The 18,163-nt window shown below is 59.0% G+C and overlaps 1 protein-coding gene across 1 annotated transcript; it reads right to left on the bottom strand.

Moving 5' to 3' along the window:
* Positions 1–2,601: 2,601 nt before the first annotated feature.
* LOC308049663 (calcium/calmodulin-dependent protein kinase type IV-like) lies at positions 2,602–9,797 on the bottom strand (the record flags this gene model as incomplete). Its single annotated transcript, XM_080359424.1, has 11 exons — positions 2,602–2,826; positions 3,130–3,282; positions 3,409–3,535; positions 3,667–3,742; positions 3,934–4,008; positions 4,105–4,195; positions 4,820–4,892; positions 5,021–5,103; positions 7,380–7,442; positions 7,726–7,804; positions 9,700–9,797. The coding sequence occupies 11 exons, from the start codon at positions 9,795–9,797 to the stop codon at positions 2,602–2,604; spliced, it is 1,143 nt and encodes a 380-aa protein (XP_080215550.1).
* Positions 9,798–18,163: the final 8,366 nt, after the last annotated feature.

Below are 18,163 nucleotides of genomic sequence, written 5' to 3' on the forward strand. Positions count from 1 at the left end.
TTCTGTTTCTATTCCCGGGATCGGCGCGCGCGCGCCCCGCCTTCCGACGACGTCACTTCCCCTCTCGCAGGGGCGGCGGTGTGCGGGCGCCATGGCGGCGGGGCCGTGCCGGCCGCGTCAGGCCCGGTCACCGGTCCCTTCGCTGCCCAGGTTAATCAAAGGCACTTTTTCCAACTCAGCGTTACAAGGCATTTGTCTTTTTTTTTTAAAAAATGATTTTTAAATTTAATTTAATTTAATTTGGTGAAACGACCCCCGGTGTGGCCGGTGCGGACTTACGGCCAGAGATAAAAGGCGAAACAAGCGGGAGAACCGCAGAGAAACCAGCACAGAGGGAGCTGGAAACAAATCGGCTGCTGAAAATGGGTTGAAAAACCCAAAAAACACACACACACACCCAAAAGGCCTTGGACAAGCTGGTGTTTGGCCCTGTCAGCTTCCAGCCCTTGTCTTGAGAATCAGAGTGAACACGGAGCCCATGGTACAATGTTCGGTACTTTATTAGCTGTCTACGCTTCCTCATAATTACCTGCGATACCCAAAATGTCACCACTACACGGAACTAGAAGTTATTAAAACACACTCTGGAAAGGGCGTGCAGAGCAAAACAGCACCGGCTCCCAGGAGTACGTTGTTTTCTTACCATTAAGTACTGACATTTGTGAAATAACACTCTGTTGACGTGACAAAGAGGCAAACCCCTTCGCCTGGTCTTGTTCTTGCAGTGCTCCCAGCTGAAGACACTTTGTTACTCCCTGTTGTTTGGTTAATACCTTATTTCCCTTCATCCCGCGGGCTCTGGGGGGTGCTGAGCCTGGTCCTGTGAGGCGTTTAAATCCGGATTTCATGTCGAAGGATATAAAACAGTCATTCGAGACCTGGGTTAATAAACAACGTGGTTAAAGTTGGAGTTGGAGGCCCGAGGACAGGGAGCGTCAGCCCGAGCGGAGGATGAAGAGCGGAGTTCACGCGGGAAGGTTTAGCCCTCTGTATCAAAACAAAAGAGAGAAACCAGCTGCAAAATGCAAAGCAAAATAGTTTTCCCTTGCTGAAACGTTCTCCCATGTTATCAGCGTTCACTTTCTCCAAAGCGACACCTTGTTGTTCACCTGCTTCCCCGCTGAGGATATGGCCCTTAGTTCTGCTTCAGACCGAATATTTTTCCTATTAAAAAACCCTCTAGAACATCTGATTTGTGCTCTGTATTTGGCTTTACAAGCCAAATGAGCTCCATGCGGAATGGATCAGCCCTTCCACGTGCTCCTTCTGATTTCTGCTGTAAATAATGGTGACAGCCGCGCTGTGACGTTCGCCTCCCGCTGCTCTGACAGCGCTGTGACCCCCACACCCGCCGGCGCTCCGGAATCGCCGCCTTCGGCTGCAGCGAAATGCCCATTTCTGTTTGCAGCCTCTCCTTTAACAACCGCTCAGTTCTGCGTCACCAGCCGGGAAAAATCAAACACGTGTCCAAATTGTGTTCGTTTCCAGATGAGGATTTTTGCCCGATCGTGTTGGACGTGCGCGGCCCAGCCCGCGAGCGCCGCGGTCACGGTCGCGGCCTCGGATCAGCAAACCGCCGGCACCGCGGAGATTCCTGTAATCCCCCACGCAATATGGCTTTTCCTCTCCCATTACTTGTCCTGTATGAAAATCTGCAAACGCTTATCCTGCGGCTTGGTAAATAACTGCCTAAAAAAGTCGCTTTTCAAGAAGTTTGTCAGCTGATTTCTTATAAAAACAAACAAACAAAATACGTATAAACTCATTGTCCTCAGGGAACAACAGCACCGTCACACGTTACAAAATCTCACAACATGCTGTAGAAAGTTGCATTGTTCTTCGTTAAAACTCATATAAATCACACCCTGGAACGTCACCGTGGCGGCCGGACGAGCCAGCACTCCCGGGCTGTGACAATCCTGCCGCCGTCACACATCCACAACACTGAACGTGGGGACAAATGAAACTGGAGCGGAACCAAAGCACGAATCGAGCTGAGATCATCTGCCATCTGGAGGGAATAAAGGAACCGCTGGCAAACGCGTTTTCTCCGGATTGGATCGAGCAGCCAGGTCCAGCGGCTCCTCCAAACCCCGTCTGACGGAGCAGCAAACCCCTGTCCCAGCAGCTGCAGGGTCGGTGGGCAGTGACACCCCGGTGACAACCCAGCGATGATCCAGCAGCGATCCGGATGCCCCCTCTGCAAACAAACCCTTCAGGACTATTTACAGGAACGTACAGAACTCTGTTGCAAAGCCAACTCGCTGCCTTTGTAGGGAAGGTGTCAGAAATCCTTTTTCTGCTGTTTCCTCCTCATTTTCAAGCCACTTGAGATCTTTTCGAGCCAGAGCAGCCAAAACTTGTGAATTTGTTGGAAGACTGAGTCACCAGCCTCGTTTCCTCCGTCAGGTCCGTACAGACACAAACTCACGGCACTGGCAACAGGACACTGGATGAAGACGCTTCACGCAACAGAGCACGGGATCCCAGTGCCCACCCACACTCGGGGGGCTCCTGTCCCCCCAGCCCCACTGCCAGCGTCCGGGGCTCGGCAGACGTTGCTGTCACAGCCGCGGTGAGCCGGCAGCCGCGCCGGGCGCTTTAGCTCTTGCAGCCGGTGCCGTTCACGGGAACCTCGGCCACCGCGGGGCAGTCGCTCCGGAAAGCCTCGAGCTCCTCAGTGGCGGTGGCTTCGGGGCCAGCGGTCCCTGTCCCCGGGGGGAGGCTGGCGCCCTGGGGACCCCCCTGGCTGCGCCCACTGCGGGAGCAGTCGTGGTGACCGTGGTTGCCCAAGCGGCTGGAAGCCACCACGGCTTTCATGGCAGCCTGTCGCAAAGGCACGGGGGGGAAAGCCATTGTTAGTCCCTGTTTGTCCCCTCCGACACTCTTCCCGAGCCCCTGGAGGGGAGGTCATGCCCTCCAGGGATGCAGCTGCACAAGGAGCCGCTCTGTCGTCCTTCACCCCTCCCCAAGCCACCCCCCACACTGCCACATGTCACTGGACGTTCATCTGCTTGGGGCAGGGGATCCTTAGAGCCCAGCAACGGCAGCTCCCGGTGGTCCTGGCCGTTTGCACGAGGGGACGCGAACATGAGCCACGCCAGGGCTCGCGGGGCCGCTTCTCCCTACCTTCAGCTTCCTCCTGGCGTTAAATTCTTGCATTTTCTTCTGCGTGCTGTCCATGTGAGCAAATTTAGCAGCTTTCCCGGTGACCCAGGGATGCTCCAGAGCCTGGGAGACGGTCAGTCTCTTCTGGGGGTCCAGGACGATCAATTTTCTGACCTGTAACCAATTTCAGACACACAAAAAAGCTTCATTTGATAAACGCCCTGAGTTTTGCCGTCTTCTCAAGCGCTGTTCTGGAGGTTCACGCTCAGCAGCCCTGCGCTCCAGTGCTGCCTCGCTCACCAAGTCCTTGGCGTTGAGGGAAACCTCGTCCCACCATGGAGACACGAACTCGTAGTCGCAGGTGAGGATGCGGCTGTACATGTACTGGTCCCCGCGCGGGTCGAAAAAGGGCTCGAAGCCGCAGAGCCTGCGAGGGGGGAGAGAAGAGCTGCCCCCCCAGCCTCGCGGCATGGCTGTGCCGGTGTGTGCCGGCGTTCCCAGCGGGCTGAGGCAGAGCCAGCGGTTCCACCGCGTGCGGGATCAGGGAACGTTACTCACAGGATGTAGGTGATGACGCCCACGGACCACAGATCCACTTCGGGGCCGTATGGGCCCCCATGGAGGATTTCGGGGGCTGGAAACAGAGTTTGGGGTTCAAACACATGGATGTGGGGAGCTCCCGGCAGCACGGCCGCGGTGGGCACCTCGTGGTGGAGGAAACACCCCCAGGCAGCGGCAGCGTGTCCCAGCGCGGTGCAGCGTCCCTGCGCGGAGCTGTGCGCGGCCTCGGCTGGGGCGCAGCACCCCCCGGTCGCCCCCACTCACCGCAGTACCCTGGTGTCCCGCAGACGGTTTTCATGGTGTCCTGCTCATCCACGATCTTGGAGAGCCCGAAGTCACCTTGAGGGGCACAGGAGAGCGGCAGTGCCGTCAGGGGGAGGCACCATCGACTCCCCCGGTGTCACAACCCCTCCCGGGGGTCCCTGGCAAACCCACCGATTTTCAGGGGCGCGTCGGGGGACAGGTCTGCGTAGAGCAGGTTCTCTGGCTTCAGGTCGCGGTGGACGACTCCGTTTTCATGCAAATACTTCAGAGAGAGAGAAATCGGGATGGGGGGAGGAGGGGAAGGGCCGGGAGGGGCCTTGTTGGCCTTGGGCAGAATTCGGGAGGCATTGGTCTGGTACCGGCACAACCACGGGACCAACTGGCCTGATTGTCCCTTCGGAAGCACCGAACACCAGCAGAACCGGAGCTGCCGGCGCGGCTGCGGGGGGACGGGAAGGACCTTCTCAATGTCTGTTTTTAAACCTTCCCGTTGCCATAGAAACCCCATCGCCAGCCAAGCTGGGGTGCAGAGCAGCGCTGACCTTCCTCCTCCCTCCTCATCCCGCCCCAAATGCGGGGGGAGAGGAGGATCCTCCACCAGCAACGCCTTCAGGGGGACAAAATGCTGCTCCCCAGGGATATTTGGGATGGAGCAGCTCTGGGTGCCTCTCCCAGGGGTATTTGGGATGGGTGCAGCCCCCAGTGCCTCTCCCAGGGGTATTTGGGGTGGGTGCAGCCCCCAGTGCCTCTCCCAGGGGTATTTGGGGTGGGTGCAGCCCCCAGTGCCTCTCCCAGGGGTATTTGGGGTGGGTGCAGCCCCCAGTGCCTCTCCCAGGGGTATTTGGGGTGGGTGCAGCCCCCAGTGCCTCTCCCAAGACAACGTTACCGAAACAGCCTCCAGGATCTGCTTGACAACGTGGGCCGCGTCCCGCTCGCTGTAGAAGCCCCTCTCCACGATTCTGCAGGCACACGGGGTCAGTGCAGCAGCCCCTGCCCCCCCAGACCCCCCATCAGCCCCCTCCATCCCCATCCTCCCCCCCACGAGCTCTGTCCCCTTGCCGGGAGCCAGGACGGGGCTCGGACGTACCTGTCGAAGAGCTCTCCTCCCGTCACCAGCTCCAGCACCAGCGCGATCTCAGCAGGCGTCTCGAAAATCTCCTTCAGCTTGATCTGCAAGGGCGACAGGAGGGATGCAGGGCCAGGTTTGCCGGGGGGGTCACACAACCACTGGGGTGTGAGGGGCTTATCGGGGCAGCCGCACATCTCCCTCCTCGCCTCTTTATTTGTTCAAATGTGATTTCTTTTAACTCTTTGCACCAGCCCTGCTCGCTGAATTGTGTGTTAAGGACGGCGCTGGGAATGGGAAGAGATGGCCACGCGGCGCCTTGATCGCTTCTCCAAGCTCGTTAGCTCACCAAAAGCTTTTAATTTCTCATGGGAGTGACCCCCCAAAGCCCTGTCCTTGTGCCCCCGGCACGGATCCTGCGCCCCAGCCCTTGTGCAGGAGACATGCACAGAGCCCCAAGGGGACAAAGCCACCTCTGGGACCCCGTGGGTGCTTTTGGGAATGGCCCTTGGACCATTTTGCAGCAGAAGAGGCTCTAAAGAAACATGAATTTTCTCCTGATTTTTGCTTTTTAGCTCCCACACAAGGTGAGATTGTCTGGGCAAGACCTTTGTGCCACTGCAGCAAATCTGGAATTAACAAGTCTCTCTTAAAAATACGTCAAAATGCAATTTTTTATATATATATATATATTTTTTTTTTTTTTTAATGGAAAACAGAAAATTTCATGCTTCTTAAGACTTTTGTGACACTGCGAATTTCATGGGGCTTTAATCATTACCTTCACAGGCTGGGTGACAAGCCGTGATACCCCGCAGGCTGAGAGACACTATGTGGCAGCTTATTGCATTATAATAATACACAGAAGCACTATAATTTTCCTATTAACTTCAAAAGTTTACAATCCTATTATCATCCGCTGTCGAGGTTGGTGCCGAACGATAGCGAGCGCAGAACGGCACCGGCGTGAGCGGTGAGACGGTGCGTCGCTGCTTCGAGAATCACTTGAACCTGGGAGTGAGCACAACCCTACGGAAAACTCGGTGATTTAACATGAAAACTGCCCAGCTGGTTCCTCCTCCACGTCTCATGAAGAGCAGAGCGCATGGAAAGAAGGGCAGAAATCGCATTTTCTGATGCATTTCTGATAACGCACCAGAGGAGCCTCTCCCCATCGTGGCCGATACCAGCTGAGCATCCTCCCGGGCTGGTCCCCATCCCGCCTGCTGCCCCCATGTCCTGGGACGGGGGAAATGACTCTGTGGAAAAGGCAGAAGCACCAAATTGCCCCAAAACGCTGAGACATCCCCAGGCCGAGCTGGCCCGGGGGCTCCGGGATCCCTGGCTCCAGCATGTTTGGCTCCATCGTCCCTGGTTTTTGGATGTTTTAGGCTTCTCTTGGCTTCCTCTTTGCGCTGAGGTTTTGGATGATGGCCGGGCGGACAGGAGACCCCCCTGGGCTCCTCCAGAGAGCAAAGACTTGTTGCTCCAAGGATGGACGTGGGCGGTGCTGGACGCGACTGTGCATGGGGTTTGGGGCCATGTCGCACAAAAACGGCAACTCAGGCGGCAGCAGCCGGTGGCGAGGGGATATCCTGCCATGGCCAATGATGTCCTGGCCATGGCCCAGTGATGTCCCAGGGATGTCCTTGCCATGTCCCAGTGGTGTCCTGGTGATATCCTGGCCATGTCCCAGTGATGTCCCACCGATGTCCTTGCCACGTCCCAGTGATGTCCCAGCGACTGGTTCAATTGGAGCCAGGTCTGTCTCACCCGCAGCGCCATCCCCGTGTGCTGCAGCAGCTGCCAGGTATCTTTTTGTGTTATTTTCTTGAACTCAAGTCGTCCCCGAGATGCTTTTGCAATTTGCCGGTGGAACTAAGCCGCTATTAATAAGCCTTTAGGGCAGGTGGAGGCGCGGGGGGCGCGGAGCCCCTGCCATTGCGGAGGGGCCGAGGCGGCGGCTGCGGCTCTGCTGACACCGGCGCTGATTCGATCTGCTCCTGGGCGTTGCGAATCGCTGCAGCCGAGCTGCCGTTATCCCCCGAGCGCTGAGCAAGAGAAACGGCGACCGACTGCGCCGGGACGCGGCACCCACGGCCCTGGCCGCGCCTTTTATCTCCCCTTGCAGGATTCATTACACATGGGCAATTTGCTGCAGTATTTCATTTGATCTCCTCGATGGAAATTGCTTCCCAAATGGAAATCTCAGGCCAGGAGAGGGGGGGGACAGCAGGGGGGCTGAGAAGCTCAAAGGTGCTGCAAGGACCAGGAGTTTTGTGCGGCAGTGAGTGGGGCATCACCGTGCCAGGGCAAAGGGACATGGGGCACAGGGAGGGGACATGGGGCACAGGTGGGTTCCCCAGGGGGTTATACTCACGATATTGGGGTGCGAGAGCCGCAGCAGGACCCCAATCTCCGTCCTCACGATCTTTTTGTCGATCTGGAAAGCAGAGCCTGCATGGAGGTGGCGTCACCTCTGCTGCCCCCCCCGCTCAGAGACCCCTCTCCTGCTGCACCCCCAGCCCAAACCTGGCACTTTGCAGCACCTGGGACCCCCGGATCGATGCCCGTCCCACAGCTCCGTGCCCGTCACGGTGCCCCGGCAGTGCTGAGGTGCTTTGGGAGTGGAGCAGAGCCCCCCACACACACCCTTCAGGCCCCCCCAACACTCACACCCTTCAGCCCCCCCAACACTCACACCCTTCAGCCCCCCCAACACTCACTGTCTTCTTCAGGATCTTGGCGGCGTACGGGGCGCCCGTGCCCCTCTCCTGGCAGCTGTACACCACCGAGGTGGCTCCCCTGGGGGCAGAGAGGCGGGAGGTGGCCTGGGGGTGGCCGGGATGGAGGGGGGTCCCACTCACCCCATGCCCCCCCTCCATGACCCGTACCAGCACCAGAGCCCAGGAGCTTGGTGTGCATCCCCCCCCATCATTCCCAGCTTTTCTGGATAAACCATTTTAATTAAAACCGAGTCCTACAGGGGGTTTAAATCCTTAAGCAGCTTTGATGACAGGACGGAGCCTCCTCCTCCTTGCTCACAGACACGAGAATGATCTCTGTGGGGACACGTGAGGGTCCCCATCCCCAGGCCATGGCACAGGGGGCCATGAGACCCTTCCCATCAAACCCCCAGCAACACCCTCAGCTGCTGGGGATTTTTAAATCCAGTTAATAACATTTTCTAACCCCCAGATGGTAAAACCAACCCAGCGCTTCAGGCCACGATGGGGCTCCTTTGCAGCTCCATCATCCCCACCTGGCGCATTAATTCTCACCCCTGAGTCATCGACCACATTTGAGTGCTCTTTGGCTTTACTGTCTTGACCTGTGGCTCTGCCTGGAGGCACACGGGTCCCTGTGCCCCCGCCCCAGCAAACGCGACACCGAGAGCTCGGCCCCAGGCCAGACACCGTTTTTTGCCCCAAAATCTCCGCCAGGACCGACCCCACAGCCACACGTGCCCCTTTGCTGCAGCCCCGGCTGCCGGCGCTCCCTGGGGTGCTCTTGTGGGAGAGATTTGCTTTAAAAACCAGAGCAGATTTTGCAACTCATCCAGCTGAACTTGGGAACCGCGTTCCCATGGCAACGGCAGCACCGGGTACCACGGGGCCGGGGATGCTGAGGGGCGGCAGAACCCAGCATCTCCAGACCTCACATATTTACAAACCATTTCTCTCCTTTTGCTCAGCATTTCCTATGACAATTTCGTTTGCAAATAAAAAGCAATTTGGAAAAAAACTCCTCAGGCTTGGAGGGGAGAGGTGACCATCCCCACCTTCTCCAGCTCAGGAAAATGGGCAGAAGGCTCCAATTTGAACCCAAAACGGCATCGCTGCTGCTGTGACCGCAGCAAGAACACACTTCCAGCGGCACAGAAAGCCATGAGCGTCTCCCCTGGCTGCGGCAGCCCCGCCGTCACCCTCCCGCGCGGCCTTTCCGCACGGACAATTTGCAGCCTGATTCTGCTGCTAACAGGCTGTTTAGGCGCCCTGGGCTCGGCAGTGAGGAGGTGCCGGGGCTGCTGCTCGGCTGTGCCCTGGCACGGCGCCGGCGGCCCCTCACGCCTCCCCAATTACCGCTGGATTGCTGCCGGCGCTCGCCGCACCCGGCCCCTCTCCCCGCTGGCCCCGGGAACCGAGCCTCAAATAAATATCTGCAACCAGCCCTGGCTGCGACAGGAGATAATTGCATTTGCTTTACAGAGGAACTGGAAAATGTCGAACAATGGGATTTGCCGAGAGAGCCTGGACCAGCGGCAGGGGCACGTGCAGCCCGGCCAGCCAGCCCTGGTGTCCCCTGCCCCTGAGGACTTACAGCAGGACCTCTAATAAATAAGTCATAAGAGCCTTTACCAAATATCCTGTGACTGCCAAGGCAGGTCCCCTCTGAGGCATCGCACACCCCACAGCCATGGGGACACAGCAACCCTCCATTCCGCCCGCAACCCTCCATCCCTCCCACATCCCTCCCGCATCCCTCCCGCATCCCTCCATCCCTCCCGCATCCCTCCTGCATCCCTCCCGCATCCCTCCATCCCTCCCGCATCCCTCCTGCATCCCTCCCGCATCCCTCCATCCCTCCCGCATCCCTCCCTCTCCCCACCGGGCCAGTCTCTGCCCCGATTGGGACACACTCCATGCCAGGTGGGCTCCTGCGCCCCCACCAGCCCCTGCTGACCCCCCGCCAGCCGGTACCGTCCCAGCTCGGGGCCCACGACGTAGAAATCTTCCAGGGCCGTCTCCCGGTGGGACCCATCGATCCAGTAGTCGCTGCCGGTGTGGGAGGAGGGCATGGTGGGCCGGGGGCGGCGGGGTCCCGCCAGCTGCTGGGAAGAGGAAACTCAAACATCGCCGCGGCCCCCCCGCCTCGCTGACCCCCACGTGCGCACGGCCAGATGGCCCAGCAAAAAGCAGCGCTCGGGATTATGGAGCGAGATGAAGTCACAGCCACAAATCTCCTTCCCAGCACGCACGTATGCTGCCTTTTGGGAGATAATACCCCCCACCTGTGTCGTTTCCCCCCCCAGATTTTCGCACCAGGCCCGCACACTCCTCCCATTCCTCACGCCATCCCCATCCTTGGCTTTGCAGAGCCTGGCAGGCCAGACCTTGTGCCCAGAGCCCAGGCTGTACCCCAGACTAACACACCGGGGTATTTGCACCCCGATTCCTGCAGTCACCCCCAAAGCCACCTTGACATCAAGCACACACCCCCACAGCCCCTTGCCCTTTGCAACCCCATTATGATTCGGGTCAGATTTGGGGACCCAGCACATACCGTTAGCTGCGGCGTCGCTGCGCGGCGGAGCCGTGTCCCCCTCGGCGCTGCCTCATCCCCGGAGCGGGGTGGCTGTGCAGAGGGTGGGCGATGGGTGCGGGGGCCGCTCAGCCCTCGCACACCCCGGTGCTGCTGCTGTGCCCGGCTGCAGCCTCCCGGGCCCGTGGTGCCAGCCGGGGATGGAGGGATGCAGGAACGCGGGGATGGAGGGATGCAGGAACGCGGGGATAGAGGGATGCAGGAATGTGGAGATGGAGGGATGCAGGAACGTGGGGATGGAGCGATATGGGGATGGAGGAACGTGCAGATGCAAGGACGCAGGGATCCAGCGATGCGGGAGTGGGAGGATGCAGGGATGCTGGAACGCAGGGATGGAGGGATGCGAGCGTGGAGGGATGTGCAGATTCAGGGACACAGAGATGCAGGAACGCAGGGGTGTGCAGGTTCAGGGATAGAGTGATGCAGGAACGCAGGGATGCAGGGACGGAGGAAGGTAGGATGCGGGGACGGGGCTGCGGTGCCCGGGGACCCTCCCCGGCAGCATCACCGTCTGGCTCCGCGTTCCCGGCCGGCTCGGTCGTGCCACCCCCCGGCCCGACGCCGCCACTGCACCGCGCCCGCCACCCCCCGGTACCGCGGGCCGGGTCCTGCCCCCCGGCCGGGCAGCAGCCACGGCTCCGCAGCCTCCCCGGGGCCGGATCCTGCGCCCCCGGGAGCACCCGGAGGCCGGTACCCCCCCGGGAGCGCCCACCCCCGTGTCCCGGAGCCCCCGGGCGCTGCCGGGCGCTGCCGCACGGTGACGCCGTCGCCCACCGGATGGGAGCGGGGGCGGGCGGGCTGGGATTGGAGCTGAGTGAGGGTGGGGGTTGGGTTTGGGTGGAGGACGGGGTGGGAACGGGGTGAGAATGGGGCGGGGTGGGGCCAGGGGTGGGATGGGATTGGGGTGGGAGTTGGGTGGGAATGGGAATAGGACGGGATTGGGATTGGGGATGGGTTTGGAATGGGGAATGGGATGGAATGGGGAATGGGAATGGTGACAAGACGGGGGTGGGATTTGGGATGGGGATGGAAATGGGGATGGGACTGGGATGGGATTTGGGATGGGGATGGGATTGGGGTGGGATTTGGGATGGGAATGGGGTGGAATTGGCAATGGGGACAGGGCCGGGGTGCGGGTGGCCTGTGGCTGGGTCTGTCCCCACTGCTGGGAGCCCCACGGGGTTTGTGTTCCACACAGCGAAGGTACCGGAGCAGGATGTTCCTCCTGTACCTACAAGGGGAGGAAACCTTCAGCATCACCCCCCCGCCCCGCCATCAGCGGCCAGCACCGCGGCTGCCGTCGCCACGGGGCCACCCAGGCGGGGGCTCCTTCCCAGCCCCCCCGGAGCTGTGAGCCGGGAGCAGATTTGTATGTTTTGCCATTAAAAATGAGGAGAGAGCGGCCTGTGGAGCAGCGACATTCCCTGTGAGAGCAACGGGTGCCGATGGGGCCCGGGGACTCCGCACGGCCCCCCCCCGGCTCGGACAGCAGACCCACATGAAAGGCCGCGCTGGGAAGGTCTCGGTGGTACGAAACGTTCTCCTTGTAATGGGTTTCCCAAGTATTTATTAGAATATTTTACCATATCTGAGGGAGGCGAACTCAGCCGTGCTTGATCTAGTCTGGTTGCAACTCCCTTTTGAAAGGGCTGTTCTTGAAGGAGTGACCCGCTAAGTGAATAAATTGGCTCAGTCCTGGTATGGAGTGGAGATAAGGGCGGGCTGGAAGAGGCTGCTTTTGTAATTAATATTTATCACTCCATCCAGAACAAACAAACCCCCCTGTTCATCCCCAGCCCCGCATTTGTGTTTAGAGAGCAAAGGGAGCCACTTGCCTTCGGGAACCTGGAGACGCGTCTCTTGTCCCCATTGGGACCCCCGCCCGGGGGCAGCCCTGGCGCCCACCTGTGGAACCACCAGCCCGGGGCTGCCCCATGGACCGGCCCGGGGGGAACGGCTGCGGAAATCCTCCAGCCTTTGTCTGCGGGGAGGAATGAATGATTTTGTTCTCGTTACACTGGGATAAAACCCATTTCAGAGCGGCATAAATTTAGGCGCCTGAAGTCGCTTTTTTTTAACATCCCAGGAAACATTTCTCTCCCTCTCTCGCCCCTTCCCACATCATTTCTGTCTCGTGCAGCCACCAATGTTGTGGATAAAGCACAAGATGGAGGGGCACCAACCAAAGTACGCGAGGGGGCTGTGCAGGGTGTGGATCCACCCCTGCACCAATGATGGGACATCGAAGCCAGAGCAGGGACCCCCAATGTCCCCCTGAACCCCCCGAGGCACCAGCACCAGGCTGGGGGTCACCGGCAAAGCAGAGCTGGGACTGGTACCCACGAGAGGGGCCGGCAGCCGCCTCCCGCCACCGAGCGCTGCTCAATTGTTTGGAACATAAAATGGAAATTAATACATACGGTTAAAGTCCCCCCGGCATCCCGCCCCCACCTCCCGCGCCGCGCGCCTTGTTAATTGAATGGCACGAAGCAAATGAGGTCAGAGCTCACTGCAGCCAGACAAGGACACAGAAACGCATCGCGGCGAGACGGCTCTGTCTACCTGGCCATGTTTAGCATTCCAGCCAGGAACTGCTTATTAAAAACCTAAGAGAAGCTTAAGCATCCCATTAGAGACTCGCTGGGCTGCAGTTCCGTCCCTCGCAGACACGGGCGTGGGTAACGGGGACTGGAGCCGGGATGGGGTTTGTACCCCCGCTGTGGGGCCGTGTCCTTCCCCGGGACCCTTTGGTGTGTGGCAGCAGCATCTGGGGGTCTCTTGTGCACCTGGAGGCAGAGAGTGGGAGAGAAGCAGCCGGCCGTGCCTCAGTTTCCCCAGCCCGCACAGAGGGCCATGGGCGCTGAACCTCCCCGTTTTTGGGGACGCTCACAGCTCCGTCCCAGGCACCGACTCCTGCTCTCGAGCCAGACCTTGCTGCTTTTGCTTGGAAAAGACCCTCGAGGTTATCGGCTCCAACTGTCAACCCAACCCCGTCACCCCAGGGCAGGCGGGTGGTGGCACTTGGAGCTGCTCCACGTCCCGGCCATGGGCACCGGCGTCCCTCACCCATTGAACACCAGAGCCCACCCGGCGCCTCCCCTCACCCAAGAGGCTCGGCCACCCGGCATCTCCCTCCTTACACAAAGGCAGCGTCTCCTGTGCCGCCGCTCGCCCTCCTCTTCCTCCTGCTCTCCTTTCTCCCTTTTTTTGCCTCCAAACACAAGAAATGAGTTGTCTTCCCACAGATGTGACTAAAAGCACTCTGGAAATGTCAGCCACTGCTGGAAAGGGACTCAGATAACATTTAGCTTTAGGTAAGAGAGTAGATTTTCTCCGCGCTAATTCATATTTATAAGCTCTCCTGTTCCCGGGGAGAGCGCGGCACTGATAGCACTCGCTGATTGCCAGCGAGTGGAGCAGGGAATTGTTTTCATATCTGAGATTAAAGAGCGGTTTCTGCTCCCAGTGGCACCCGTGTATTTACGCTGGTCATTCTCAATTCGTTCTTATAAGATTAAGACTGGAAATGGGAAACGGTTCCACATTGCGGAGCGCAGGGGGACGGGGCAGCGCCGGGCGGTGGGGACAGTTTGGTCCTTCGCGGCGGACGGGGGACGGACGGACGCAAACCTGCCATAGATTAGGTGAAAGATTTAGTTCTATTAGTATTATTTTTCGCCGCATCCCGGGGTTCGTGTCAGCCGATTAAAAGCAAACAAGTAAAGCCCTTCTTCTCCACGGTGGATCAAGGATTTGGGAACTTTTAGAGCTTTATTTAGTTTTTATCTTTTGGAAATGATGTTTGCGAACTGTCTGAGCAGCTCCGGAGAGAGTCGGCGCATAAACACGGGGGGAAAGAGGAAAACGGGTTGTGTTGGGAGTTGTAGGGCCTGGAATTAGGGGGAGGAAGGGGAGGAAAGAAAAGGGGGGGAGGAGGCAGCAGGGGAGGCGGGAGGGACCGGGGTGGAAAGGGAAAAAGGCGAAAGGAGAAACAAGACAATGGCAGAAGGCACCCCGGGGACTTCCTGAGAGCTTTTAGAAATTCAAAATACGCCTTAGAGCCTCAAAGCTGTGTCAGTCACAGCCCGGGCGCAGGGATCACGAAGGCTGCGGCCAAACAATACCAGATTGTCTGAGGAAGGTGGGAAAATCGGGGGTCTCAGCGGCTCCCGCTCGCCCCGGCGGTTCCGCTCGTCAAGCACGCGTTCCACATGAATCAGCTCTGGACAGAGCCGCGGCATAATCCCCGCCAGCCTCGCTATGACAACTTGAAGGAGAATTCGGCGCCTGAGTGACAGCAGACGGAGAACTGACAAGGCAAAGGACCGCAGGACTTTCCTTCGGCTTTTTGTTTTCCCCTTTTCCCCCTCTTTTTCCCCTTTCTCTGCCCTCCCCTTTCCCCCCGGTAACTCTTTTTGGGGGCGCACACGTGTCCGTGCGCTCATGTCCCCACGGGTGTCCCCACGGGTGTCCCCACGGGTGTCTCCGCGCCGCCGGAGGGGCCACGGGGGCTTCGCTCACTCCCTGCAGCCCAAAACACCCCCCGGGCCTTGCCATGGGGACCCCCCACTCCAGGGATGCTCGGGAGGTCAGTTCCCTCTCTGCCCACGTGTTTTGGGGTGTCAGCGCATCCCGGGTGGGTTTGGGTGCGTGGGGAAGGGGTTGGGTGGCGAGGGGCTGCTCACAGAGAATAGTTCAAGATTTGGGTGGTTAGGGGTGTTTCTGCAGCTAAAGGATGCACCAATCCCACCCAGACGCCCTCCCGCGCCCCTGCCTCGTTAGGCAAACACTGCGTGGTATTAATAATCATATCAAGACTAAAAAGCGCTTTTGTCACCTCTGGCTCCCGCTCCTTTTCGGGCTCCCCTGTTCCGGTTCCACACGCCTGCTCGGGGAAGCAAGAGGTAGAAAGGAAACTAATTAAAAATTGCCAGTGTCTTATGTTGGAGCATTTGGGTGCGTTCAGCAGTGAAAGACGAGCGTCTTGTTGCAAGGAAATCAATTTTACAGTTACAGGAGCAGAATAAATAGAGGTGGTGCGTTAAGGCGGGAGGATGCGCAGGGGCTCCGAGGGGTGCGGGACGAGCTGTCCCGGGGGTGCTCTGGGCACCCCCATGTCCCTGCCCTGGTGGGAAACCGGTCCCCAAAACGCGACCCTGAGCGTCACACAGGGCCGGGGGCAGCTCCGAATCCATTCCCCGCCCGCGCCGCACGAGCCCCATCTGTATTTTATTTACATCGCCTCTCTCTCTGCAGGCATGTGGCTAAAACCTATTGGTTTCGCGCACAATTTCATTGTCTTTTTTGGGGTCAGGAAGACGGTAAACAAGCCAATTACCCTTGGCGGGGGTTGAGCGGCTCTGGGGCCCCCGATGCTCAGGACGCTGATGGGCGCGGGGGGATGACGGAGCAGCAGCCGGGGGCCCAAAACAAGATGACTTTTATGCTAAAGTGGCCACGGGGGTCCACACCGGGACCCCGTTTTGCCACCACCGGGGTCTCCGCTGCTCGCGGAGCTGCCACCGTGACCCCTCCTGCATCCCTTCCCTCCCCAGCGGGATTTGCTTTGCTCTGCTCATCGCACCAGGACAGCGCCGATCCCTAATCCCCAAATCGTGCCTTACCGGTTTTACATACATCTCTAAGCTCCTCATAATAGATTTATTTCCAAAAAAGAAATTTTAAAAAAAGGGAAGGAAATACAAACCCCTCTGTGGGTTATTACAGAATATGATTGTTTTAATTGAAAACTACTCGGGGCGCAGAGGGCCGGATCCCCACGGTGTAACTTCTCGGAGGGACGAGACACCTGTGACGGGTGCAGGATCTGCCCCATCTGCTGAAACACCCGAAAAACCTGGGGGGGGGGTTGCAGCCCCCATCGTGTCCTCGCACAGCCCAGGAGAGGCTGAGGATCCCCACACATGGGGGGCACCCCTGCAAACCCCCTTTGCTGCGGACAGGCCGTCCAGCCCAGCCATGGCTTTTTGGGCGAGCGGCAGCGCGAGCCATGCGGCTGGGCCGGGGTTGCCTCGTTTGCTGCACCTCATTGCAAATAGATGGGGAGGAAAATGGAAAAACACATATTTGGGGTGACGGGGAGAGGGACAGTGGGTGCCGGGAAAAGCCAGGGGGACAAACCATCACTGCGCCGGTGGAGCAGATGGAGCCAAAACGGGGGTCCAGTACCTCAGACCCCACAGGCAGCTCCTGCCCTGCACCCCATAGATGGGCTCTGCTGGGCCATCACGGGTGCCAGCGTGGCTGAGCGGCCGCATCGTTAAACAAAGTTAATTAAGTTGCTGAGATGGTTTTTTGGAGTTTGCTCGGCTGGGATTGTTTTTTGGGAGAGAAGTTGCCTTGAAAGCTCAGTTCTCTGGGTCTGGGGAGAGAGGAAGGTCTCCGGGTGAATTAGCATTTATATAGCTGTGCCTTGCATTTCAAAACCCCCTTTATCTTTATTAGCACCTAATAAAGACAGAGCTTTGCTCTAATTCATAATTATAGCGCTGGATGGAAATATTTGTGTTTCTATTCCCTGGGAGTTCGCTTCCAAACCCCTTGGCCAATTTGGAGCGAAAGACGGTCGGGTCCCCCTGGAGCTGGAAGAGCCGGGGTCACCTAAAACCTGGGGCAGAGCCAGGGTCACCCAAAACCCGGGGATACAAGTGTTTGCACGAGGGCTTGATTGCACTGAGCGATGCTCGCACAAGGGATGCTCACACGAGGGCTTGGCTGCCCAGAGCAAGACCAGCAGAGACCCCAACCCAGGGATCGTGCGGACACAGCGCAGGGGACCCCACAGTGGCCCTGTACGTGCCATTCCCCACCTTTCGGAGGTGGCTCCAAGGGCCACGGTGGCCGCCCAGGGCCGGGTTTGGCCAGCAGCCCCCGGTGTGCCGCAGCCCGGCCGCGCGCATCTCGTTGTGGATTCTCAGCACTCCCCGGCACAAATGGGTTTAAACTACCTTAAGTGTTTCAGCAGGGAACGGGCGCTGGCGGTGTAACACTGTATTACCGCAGCATTAGGAGCAAAGTATTGATCCTAATCCCCTGGTTCAAAAATAGGATTATCAGAAGGGGAGGGGAGGGAGGGGGTGCGGGAGGATGCCCCGGCAGCCCCGGTCCCTGCGGCAGAGGAAGGGACCGGGACGGTGGCCGCTGCCCGGGGGTCGCTGCATCCAGCGCCGGCCGCTCCTCTCCCCACGGGGATTCGGGCACCCCGGGCTCTGCGGGAGGGGTGAAGCAGCATTGGGGTGAGCGGCAGCTGCTGTCACAGGGTTGTCCTCCCGCAGCTCCTGGCGGCAGTGACCATGGCATTGGCGGTTCCATCTGACTGTCTCCAGATGCATATTTCCATTACCTGGCCCCTGAAAAGCCATCTTCCCCGATCGATACCCGTGCCTTTATTCCTGATTGATTGATTGACCGATAGAGCAAACCACCACCAGTGCAGCCCCCGCTTCCCGGGCCTGGGGGGGCTTTACTGGATTCTCACTACATTTTTCTCTTGCTATTACACTTGTTTTACCCTTGGCTGCCCAGCGAGGGGGAACAGACCCGGCTGCACGGGGATGGGGCTGAGCAGGGCCGAGGGGGATGCACCAGGGAGCAGGATGCACCGCCAGCAGGTTGCACCAGGGACCAGGATATCCTGCACCAGGGAGCATGTTACAGAACAAGCAGGTCACACCACAAGCAAATTGCACCAGGGAGGAGGTTGCACCAGGGAGATGCTGCCAATGCCCTGACTCCCCCCCGCTCCCCATATCCCCAGCCCCCCGGGAGCCCCATGGCAATGAGCAGGGCAATGAATTCCCTCCTCTTGCCTGTGACACCCCG

The sequence above is a fragment of the Nesoenas mayeri genome, assembly GCF_963082525.1.
Source record: "Nesoenas mayeri genome assembly, chromosome: 25".
Classification (NCBI taxonomy): Eukaryota; Metazoa; Chordata; class Aves; order Columbiformes; family Columbidae; genus Nesoenas; species Nesoenas mayeri.